A 10984-nucleotide genomic window follows, 5' to 3' on the forward strand; every position below is an offset into this window, starting at 1 on the left:
CAAACACAAGCAAATTGGGTCTTTGTGGGAACTTGTCACCTGAACTGCAAATGGTAGGTAGGAAGAAGTGTTGAATCTTCTTCATTCTGCCGTCAATTTGAAAATACAACATGTAATGTTAACTGTCTAAACAAAGAGAAGCAATAGAGTGCATAAATCAATAAATTTATAATGGTAATAGGATTGGTTCATAGAAAATGATTGTCTATAAAGCTTTGTAGTAGGGATAGTAATTATTTTCCATTTTATGATCTTGAAAAATCAATTGGGAAGACATTTGAAGTTGGTCTTACATTTAAATACTAATCGCTATCGCTGCTATTATGATGAAATGAATTTGAAAGATATATCTAAATTTTAATACAAAATGAGTATGTTATGAGTTCATCTCTACGAATGCGGCTTGTCTAATACTAGGACATTTGAAAAAATGGGAGGTTGAATAATAGGATCAACAACTAGACTTGAGCCAAAGAAGTTGGTTTGAATGTGGCATCATGAATCGAACTATAAACCTAAACATTGACACTGACCGTTCCACATTTTCAAGTTTCAACCAAACATCTTCGTTTTGAAAGTAAAATGAAATGTTATTATAATATAGAAATGCATCATTTTTTCTTTTTCTTGGAATAAATAAAGAAAAGATCATTTTAGGACTATCCTTGTATATAATTTACTTTTTAAAGGAGCAAACCAAAAAAGAAAAACGACATTAAATAAAATGGGAGATTCTTTTACAGATTTTACATGCTTGGTTTTAAAACGCATTATGTCTCCACAATTAAAATTAAACTATATTACAATATTGCCTAAATTAATTTACTTAAAAAAAAATGGACACCAACAACAATCAACATCAACCGCGGTAGTTCACAGAGGCAGCATCGCTAAGTGGGTGGTTTGCGTGGGTGTCGTGGGGAGTTAGAAGTGAGAAATGAATTAGGACGCGGTCAAAACTCAAAACTGAAATTTTGTCCATTACCTTCTCAATTTTTTTTTAAGTAGAAAACTGCAATGTGACTTTCTTTTTTGCATTCCTACAAAAACTCTTACCTTTATCTTCTTTTCATTTTTCAATACTATATCGCAGAAATACAGTACAGCATCTTCAGTTATACTCTTTCGCCATTTTATCACTCAATAATAATAATAATACTATTATAATCTTCTTCACAGATCCCAATCTCACATCTTTTTAATTTATGTTAATTGATATTAATTCAATTCTCTGGATTGAAGAAGAACAAGAGCAGCTGAGGAGGTAGACGATGTCCGGAATATGGAGATGGAGAAATCTAAGACACTCACCTGTTACGAGGAGGAGGAGAACAACAACGACAACGGCGATTACGAGGACAATAACCTCAATTCAACAAGAGGAACAACAACAGCAGCATCGAACATACGTGAATTGGCTGCACGTGGGTTCTCACGTGAAGCGGAGAGAGTCTCTCATCGGGGTACAAGCAAGGTACAAGTGGGACCGGGGCGGTTCCTCCGATGAGTATCGCACTTCTCCGAGAAGGATTAGGGCAGAGGCGTATTGCCCTCGTTGCTCTAAACACATGGATCTTCTATTCACTAATCGTAATCACCACCTCATCCCTCCTCCTACTAACGACGATGATAAAACTAATAATAGCAATGAAAATAGTGCCGCTGCTGCTGCTAGTAATTTAAAAAGTGAAGCAGGTGCAGGTGGTCCTTACCAGGCAGTGAATCTTTGCCCCAATTGTAAAACGGCTTACTACTTCAGGCCCAACAAGATGGCACCACTTCAAGGTAGTTTCTTTGAAATTGGGAGAGTGAAAGGCAATGGTAATGGTAAAAGAATGAATAATAGTGATGAAGAGAATAAGAGGCCGAGGCCTTCTTTTTGGGAGTCATTGAAATCATACGGTGGTGAGCCACCTGAAAATTGGCCACCACCTCCGCCACCGGGTAATGGGCTGGCGGTGCATACACCTCCAGGCCCACCATTTGCACCTGGACTCAATCTGATACGGGCTGCTGGACCAGAGGGAAAAAATGGCGGCACAGATGAAGGTAGTGAAGAGAAGAGTGGGTGGGGCGGGTCTAATTTGGGGAAGAATTTGCCAACGCCAAAGGAGATCTGCAAGGGACTTGATAAATTTGTCATAGGTCAAGAGCGTGCAAAAAAGGTTCTTTTTTTAATTCTTCTTATTCTTTTAAGCCTTTATAGTCATTGACATTATTCATTGCACTACACAATACTGAAACTTCATAACTGTGATCAAGCAACTGAATTGATCACTATATACTGGTTAACTTTTAACTCGCAACGTCAATCAGTAGCATTTTCATATTATTAGTCTCTGTTATGCCAAAGGAGATGCATATCTAGAATGCTTATTCGCGGAAATCAGATGTTAAATTGGCCTTTGATGCTTATGAGCTTCAGGCATAATCTTTTATTTGTCACTCTTATCCTACTTTAGAGACGGAGAAAAGGGTAAACTTTCATTTAAGTCATTGTTTGCACAATATGTCCTACATGGAATAAATGCTTCTAACAGGGGCGGATGCAGCATTATCTCATAACTTTCGAGGCGGAGTACAAATTTATGTGTAAAAATCCACTGAAATTGCAACAAATAGTAGATATGAACTCATAGCTTTGAAAATATAATGGGTTCAATAATAAAATTCTTAAAGGTTGAACTCATAGGATTTAAATCCTAGACCCGCCTCTGGCTTCTAACTTGTGTCGGGTCTTTGAGTTGTTTTTTCACAAGTGATTCATTTGGCAGGTGCTTTCAGTGGGTGTTTATAATCACTACAAAAGGATTTACCATGCTTCATTGCAGAAAGGGTTAGTCCATTAGCTCATGATTTATTGAAGACTTAATGTTGACCAGTGCATTTCCCTCTAAATTTCGATATCTTTGTATCATGTTGAATATTCTATCATCTAGTTTGTCTTGCCTTTCTTTCTTAGCTTTATTTTCTCTATATGAACCATTATTATATATACTTCTGTGTTAGGTCTGGAGCAGAATCAGCGAGGGATGATAGTGAAGAAAATGTGGAACTGGAAAAAAGCAACGTGCTTTTGATGGGGCCTACTGGATCAGGTAAAAATCTGCATACCATTCTTGTACTTTCAGTCAGTTACTTATGCAAATCTGTAACCTTAGAAACTTCCAGAGATTGTCAGCTGATAGAAGTTCCAATACTGGAAGCAGTCTGGCTTAAGTTTCCCTGAAACAGGGAAAAACTACTTGCAAGTCCTTGGCTCATAAATTTCATCAGTTCTCTCACTGATTAGTGGTGGAACTGGGTTTTTGTGAGGCTACAATTGTAACATTCAGCACCATCTTAGTGTTCGTGATTACTAACTTTTACTAACCATTTCAAAAAAGAACTACTTTCAATTCCTTAGTTCTTTAGTGAACGTGGCTTTTCTCATTCTGGTTCTTTGTCTGTTGCTTCCTTAAACCTATGTTTAGCCTTGGAAACGTTGAGAGCTTTTGTCAGTTCATATTGCTTGTTAGCAGGGATGTTCCAAAATTGAGAACCTTATAACTTACGATGTTCCGAAAGTGGGGACTGTAAGAGAAAGGAAGGGGATGTGGAAACTTTAGTTCCCCTCTTTGTTAAATGAAAAATGATAAGAAGAAAAGAAAGTCATGAGAAAACATTTTCTCCTCACAGACACTGATTCTTTCTTCATCTGAACACCTTGTCCGCTATTTCTTGTTTTGTCTGCCAACTGAACAAGGATGAATGGGACTTTCTTCTCTTTTGCTCGTCCTTATTCTCCAACAAGAGTTAATTTTCTGTAACACACTAAGAATTGCAATAACTACAGATTGTTTTAAGAATGTGCCCATTTTCATTTTGTGGTTCTGTTTGTAGCTTCCTTAAACTAATGTGTAGCCTCACAAACCAATAATATTTTTAGTTGAAAATTGCTTACTTTTGTGGGAGAATTTGTGAAACTTGGAACTTTCTAACACCGTTTTTGGAACAGGGAAAACACTACTTGCGAAAACACTTGCACGCTTTGTGAATGTGCCTTTTGTTATTGCAGATGCAACAACCTTAACACAGGCAAGTAAGATGCTATTTTGATTTGAACTTTTCCCACTTTGATTGTTTCTCTTCTTATTTAGTGAAGAATAAATGGGTGGACTGTGGAGTCTCTCTTAACTTACAATAATATACTATTATACAAAACAAAGTAAATCATACATAAGTATTTTAAATTTGTTAGTAACGCAAGTAGGAAAGGGATATATAGAGTGATAAATTTCCTATCAATACTTGAATATGTGCTGAGAAAATAGAGTCTAGAAATGATAAGAAAATAGTATCAAGTTTCTCCCATTATATCTGGATTTAACTTGTTCCCAAGCGGCACTTGCATCTAAAAATTAGAATAGCTTCTTTCTTGTTATTTTAAGCTCCAATATGAGAGTACAAGCACAGAACATTAATTGGAAATACTTTTTAGTTGATCATTTCCACTGGGTGCTGGTTCTTTCTGAATTTACTTCTTGACGTCCAACTGAGAAACACTTTTTGCTATCTTACAGGCTGGATATGTTGGTGAAGATGTCGAATCCATATTGTACAAGTTACTTACGGTATGGTTCCTACTGCAGAGATTCATAAGTATGCAAATTACTGGTTGAGTTAAGCATGTCCCTGTTCTACATATTTCTTGGTTCTCGAGAAGTTGGGATGTGTAGATCATTCTCAAAAAAAAAAAAGTTGGATGTGTAGTTATTATCAGTACTTTTTTCATCCTACAGTTAATATGCCATGGTTTTTATTTTTTGCCCCATTTGTTATGTGCCAATAGTTTCTTTATATAGTGAGGGCAGTGGCGGAGCCAGGATTTTCATTAAGGGGAGTCAAAATATAAAGAAACAAACTCACCAAGAAGTCAAGGGGTGTCATTATATAATATATATACATATTTTAAAAACTCACCAAGAAGTCACCGAGCTATACAGTGTAATTTTCCGGCGAAGGGGTGTCGGTTGACACCCCTTTGGTGCATGTGGCTCCGCCACTGAGTGAGGGTATTACTTTAACTTAGAATATAGTGTTGAATCTTATGAAGGTTTCAGTGGTGTTAGGAGTGTGATATTGTTGTGACATGCAGGTTGCTGAATTTAATGTGCAAGCAGCGCAACAAGGGATGATCTACATTGATGAAGTCGATAAGATAACAAAGAAGGTGCTTGTTTTGCGTCTTTTTTGTTTATTGTAATTGCTTATAGCTTATTTGAAGAAAAGCTCTATGCGTTTTGTCAAAATATTTTGATCACTGTGTAATCTTCTTTTTCATCTGACATTTGAAGGATATCACAACTGACACACCTATTTTATTCCTCTGCTTTCTGTCTTTGAAAAGGCTGAGAGCTTAAATATTAGCAGAGATGTTTCTGGGGAAGGAGTTCAGCAGGCACTACTGAAAATGCTCGAAGGAACTGTGAGTGCCCTTGGTCTTGGCCCATTTATTAACTATTGTTGTTTTCTAATGAATAAGTATTTGTTGGCTCTCTTTGGATATTAATAGCTTCCTCCTTATCCTTATTTTTTTTTAAAAATAGCTTCATTCTGTGTTCAACTATGTTCATGCTGACAAATCCAAAGGCTGTTATAGGTTTCATTTCTTGTATATTAGGGGAACCAATTTAACTTTGTCTGCAAATTTATTGGAAAGCTATTAATGGATATGCAGTACTGACAGGTATAAATTGTTGTACATAAAGTTAATGCTGAATTGCAACCACTATTCCAATTTAAGCAGAAAAGATGTAGACCTAGCATATTTGGAAGAAGTTCAAATTTTAATGATCATGGATTGAATTTCTGATAGACACTAGTCTAAGATAGAAAACATAAAAGAACTTGAACTTCTGTTGAATTGGTCGTGAATGAAATACGGGCATCCCATATTGGAGTTTAGGCAAGGAAATATTTCATTAGACTTTAATATAAGGGAAGCTTGGACTAAGGTAAGATTCCGAAATAAGAAAAGTTATTAAATGGAGAAATACTTAAATTCCAAGCCTATTAAACCTTTAATATAAGGGAAGCTTGGACTAAGGTAAGATTCCGAAATAAGAAAAGTTATTAAATGGAGAAATACTTAAATTCCAAGCCTATTCTAATTCTCTTGACTTTGAACATACCCCTCGAACTCAATGTAGTGAAACAAGTTGAGTTTGCAAATAAAAACAGGAATGTCCCGGCAAGTATGTTGGAAAAAGTTACTGTTAAAAAAACAGACATCTCAATAATATCATTGAATCTCACCGGAATACTGATCAATCACTAAAAAGAAAAGCATTGCGAGAATGCTCTCATTCAAAAACTTGCAGGTAATTGCACAACAATGAATGTGCTTCTTGTATCACACACGAAAAGGAATTTATCCAGCAACTTTCATGGTTGCAATGTGTGCTTGATTTTGTGATTTATGTCTCCCAGGGTGTATAGTAAGTGGCTCCCAGGGTGTATAGTAAGTGTGAATACTGATCAATCACTAAAAAGAAAAGCATTGCGAGAATGCTCTCATTCAAAAACTTGCAGGTAATTGCACAACAATGAATGTGCTTCTTGTATCACACACGAAAAGGAATTTATCCAGCAACTTTCATGGTTGCAATGTGTGCTTGATTTTGTGGTTTATGTCTCCCAGGGTGTATAGTAAGTGGCTCCCTATTTGACTCCCCACAATAAAAATGGCATAGAGTAAGTTTAACTTGGTATTATTCGTCCTTAATTTTCTTGGCAAGTTTTATACAACTTGATAATGGATAATCATGCTTCTTCTCACTATCTTGGGCACACTTACCTGGTGCTCTTGCTTAAAATATCGAATATGAAGACTGATCAATGACCATCTGTCTTTTCAATTTCTACATTTCATTCTAAAGAAACCTTTGATCGTTATCATGGTAAACTTCACTGTCCTCAATTTATTTTGTTTATATTCTACAGTGCTGTAATCATGATGTTTATCATTTGTGCTTTAAAAGATTCACAGTTTAGATTACGAATCTTGCTCTTATATCACTTTAAAAATTTCTTGGAAACAGCATTATCCTTAGCTAATGATGTGGGCTGCTGCCTTTATTAACCAGTAGTAACATATATGTCTCTTTATCCAGATTGTGAATGTACCTGAAAAGGGACAAAGGAAGCATCCTCGTGGTGATCATATTCAGGTAAAGTGGATGAGGATGTGTTCAGTTCCTATTTTCCTTTGTTACCATTCTTAGAGTTTTGCTACCTTTTGTTTCTTGAAAAAGTTATAATTTTACCTCTGTAAAAGGAAAACACTAGTATACAAAAGATAAAATCTCACACAAAAATAAACTTAGAACTCTGCTAAGAGGATACCTTACCTTACCCAAAAAAAATATCACTCTGGTAAGTGGTAACATGATGTATAGAGTCTGAACCTGCCCAAATGCTGAAAGTTGGAAGGAGTAGTCTCAAGTTTTAAATGGGAGCTCCTGTAAACAAGCAAACCAACGTTTATACTAACTGGAATCTCACTGGTGCTTTAAAAATTTACCCAAAAGAACATAAATGGTCCCTGGAGCTGTACAACAATGTTTTCTATCCCTTCAATATTTTTTTGATAAGGACGTTAAGTGCTAGAAGGAGGGCTTGAACCTCCGACCTTGTGGTTAACAGCCACACGCTCTAACCAACTGAGCGATTCCAGCTATCCCTTCAATATATATGATTCTTTATTAAATAAGGAGATAATAAGGTAAAGAATCAATTGGTAAGTTAGACGAGGCAATGTCCAAGATAATTTTCCATTGAGAGATGTTAAACATTGGATCTCATGCTTTGACTAAAAAGTAGTGAGACTTGCTGTAGATGAACTTGTCGATGATCAGCATCCTTGGGTCCACTTCTACATGTCAACGGATGTGTCAATCAGTTCAGACAAAATAAAGTCAGGTGCTACATGTAGACACTTTCTTTTCTCTGAATTGGAACCGAATGTTTGGAATCTCTTCTCCATTTCCTTGTTAAAAAAAAATTAACAAACCCGAACGTCTTATGCTTCACTTGTTGAATTCATTTTATTTCTTCCCCTATGAATTCTCTAAAAGTTTTGCAACATTTATACAGATAGATACAAAAGACATTCTTTTTATCTGTGGCGGCGCATTCATTGATTTGGAGAAAACTATTTCAGAGAGGTAATTTTATCTTCTGAATTCCTTCCTCTAAGTGCATCAGGAACTAAGACTTTTGTGAACTATGAGGGTTTACAAGGGGTTCTTATTATCAGACGACAGGATTCTTCTATTGGTTTTGGAGCTCCAGTTCGCGCCAACATGAGAACTGGTGGAGTAACTAATGCAACTGTAACATCATCCTTGCTAGAATCTGTAAGAATGGTGATCTAATTCTAAGTTCCTATGTTTTTATATGCTTGAAATTGTGAGTTGTGCACAATAGAATTTAATATCTAGCCAGCTGCTATTCCTGAAAGATATCACTTCATGTTTCCAGGTAGAAAGTAGTGATTTTATTTCATACGGCCTCATACCAGAGTTTATTGGGCGCTTTCCTATTTTGGTTAGTTTATCTGCACTGACGGAGGACCAGCTTGTTCAGGTACTTTTTATTTTTTGTTTTGCCTTTAGTTTTTATTTTGCTACTGTAATCACGGCCTGCATTGTATATGGAAAGCAAGTTGCAACTCATTCAGAATGGGAGGATGTCTATCATGCTGATGGGTTGCGTCAATTGGTTTACCTTCAGAAGCTTAGTGTACCTATTGGAGCAATTGTCTTCCTTTTGTGAAAAATACTTTATCTGGAATAAGCTCTTTTAAGCAGAGCAAAGCAAATATTGATAGAAGTCCAGTTGGCTCTCTCATCATCAATTAACATGAAAGACCCAAGATACACAAATGTTGATAATGATTTGTTATTACAGCTTCAGTTCTCTGATTGAAGAACTTGATCCTTGCTTATGAGGGAAATCCATCTTTCACCTAACAGATTTTAGTTATTGTTACTTATTCCCTGCCAGATTCCTTATGTTCTATGTATTCCTTGCTTTGATTGTTCTTCTCTTTCGTCATCTTCTTTCTTTTGACTTTTGGTCTTGAAGTGTTTGTTTTTCCAGATAATTGAGTTGGTGAATTTAATGTATTTTTTTTCTTACAGGTCCTCACTGAACCCAAAAATGCTCTTTGCAAGCAATATAAAAAACTATTTAGCATGAATAATGTAAGTACAAACTATGTGTCCTTCCTCTCTTCCCCGACTCACACCCACCTTTACAACCCTCCCACCCCAGGGCAAAAAGGAACGCAAGCATGAAAATACACATCCTCAAACCCTGAACAGAGAGGTTAAATGTTGTATTCAACTGATTTGGACTTTCACATGCTTGTTTAGACTAAACTACATTTTACGGAGGGAGCATTAAGGTTGATTGCCAAGAAAGCGATGGCTAAAAATACTGGTGCTAGGGGATTGAGAGCCATACTTGAAAGCATCTTAACTGATGCTATGTATGAGGTAAACTATGTTCGAATCTATTTTCATAGGAGCTTCACAAAATCTTTAAGATCAGGAACAAGTGTTTTCGTACTTGATTCGCTTGAATGTGCAGATTCCTGATGTCAAAGCTGGAGATGATAGAGTAGATGCTATTGTGGTGGATGAAGAGTCAGTAGGTGCAGTAAATGCACCTGGATGTGGTGGGAAGGTACTTCGTGGAGATGGTGCTCTGCAACGGTATCTTGCTCAGGCACATTCGGTAGATCAAAGAGTATGATTTGAACTTTCACTTGTTTATTTTATTCCCTGGCTATTGCCATTTGTTTTCAATAGAATCATTCTTCTCCTAAAGTAAGCTTAGAATGTGTGAAGACATATACCCTCTGCATACAGAAAAGGGCATTTCCTGCTAAAACTTATTCGGGTAAGCTACACACATGCACACTGTTGACCTCTGGATAAATTTTATTGCCAGGAAAATCATGGGATGGCCGAAACCGAGCTGCAGGAGGGTGAGTCTGAAGTCTCATCTAGAGCAATAAGCATGTAAGATTATTAGAACCTCAGTTTTAGGATGCATACATGATTTTGTTCTTTAGAATCATTTGTTGTAAAATGTAAATTCATAATACAGGGTGTTTATCCCCTTGTAAACAATAAAGCAATCTGCTTCCAGGAAAGTCATAGAAAATAGAATATGGTATAAGGAAAATGTAACCATTCTAATTTTTAGTCACCAGTGTACCAATTCTTTAGCAATGAGAAAACTTTGATTCTTCATATTTCTCAGTGATTTGTGGGGCAAGAGTGGTCTCTTTTGAGGATCATAGCAAACAAATTCTATTGAAAGGTAGAATTAATACCTAATACAAGTACATTTGGACAAACTGGAGAAAACAGGTAATCTTTTCAAAACTACAGCCTACAGCAATAAATTATCACGTGTAGAAAGTTGTCAAATTTTCAGAACTACAGGAACAACTTTTCAGGAGTAGAAGTTTGTCAAAACTAAAGAAGCATACTAAACTCTGCGCTTATTTGAGTACTCACTCACTGATCTTAAAACGCTATGATGGGGCAATTTGCCGATAGTAATGTGGTCAGAGCAAACTGTAGAAAAGCGTGTAGTTCCACTGGGAACCTTAAGTTCAACACAATACAACGCACATTTTAGCGAAGAAAGACATTAAAGTATGTAGATGATTCAAAAACTTCAATGAAGTGAAATATATTAAACAAATACTACGTCAATTAAGTTCAAGTTCGAGAGATGCAAAACATACAATCTTAAAGCTTCAAGCCTTCAACCCATCTGTCCAAGTCTTGGCGGATAGAGTTACCTGGTACCTGATGCTGATTAGTGGTAGCAGGCACTCCGTAGAATTCGTCGAGGTGCGCACAAATTGACCCAGACACAACAATTTCTTGTACTAAGTTTTATTTCTAATCACTAAAATATT

General features: G+C 36.3%; 1 protein-coding gene and 1 non-coding gene across 3 annotated transcripts; one reads left to right on the plus strand and one right to left on the minus strand.

Moving 5' to 3' along the window:
- Nucleotides 1-1079: 1079 nt before the first annotated feature.
- Nucleotides 1080-10306, plus strand: LOC104108878 (CLP protease regulatory subunit CLPX3, mitochondrial). Of its 2 annotated transcripts, XM_018775136.3 has the most exons (16): nt 1080-2059; nt 2090-2165; nt 2775-2836; nt 3010-3098; nt 3998-4077; nt 4563-4613; nt 5138-5212; nt 5390-5467; nt 7155-7211; nt 8137-8207; nt 8300-8399; nt 8524-8628; nt 9186-9248; nt 9420-9542; nt 9637-9795; nt 10000-10306. In XM_018775136.3, the coding sequence occupies exons 1-16, from the start codon at nt 1272-1274 to the stop codon at nt 10072-10074; spliced, it is 2052 nt and encodes a 683-aa protein (XP_018630652.1). In that variant the 5' UTR covers nt 1080-1271; the 3' UTR covers nt 10075-10306. The 2 variants fall into 2 exon arrangements, with proteins under 2 accessions (XP_018630652.1, XP_009616314.1); XM_009618019.4 differs by having other exon boundaries at nt 1080-2165.
- Nucleotides 7645-7718, minus strand: TRNAN-GUU (transfer RNA asparagine (anticodon GUU)). The gene has a single exon. It is a non-coding gene; the product is annotated as a tRNA-Asn (tRNA).
- Nucleotides 10307-10984: the final 678 nt, after the last annotated feature.

Source organism: Nicotiana tomentosiformis, chromosome 6, assembly GCF_000390325.3.
Source record: "Nicotiana tomentosiformis chromosome 6, ASM39032v3, whole genome shotgun sequence".
Classification (NCBI taxonomy): Eukaryota; Viridiplantae; Streptophyta; class Magnoliopsida; order Solanales; family Solanaceae; genus Nicotiana; species Nicotiana tomentosiformis.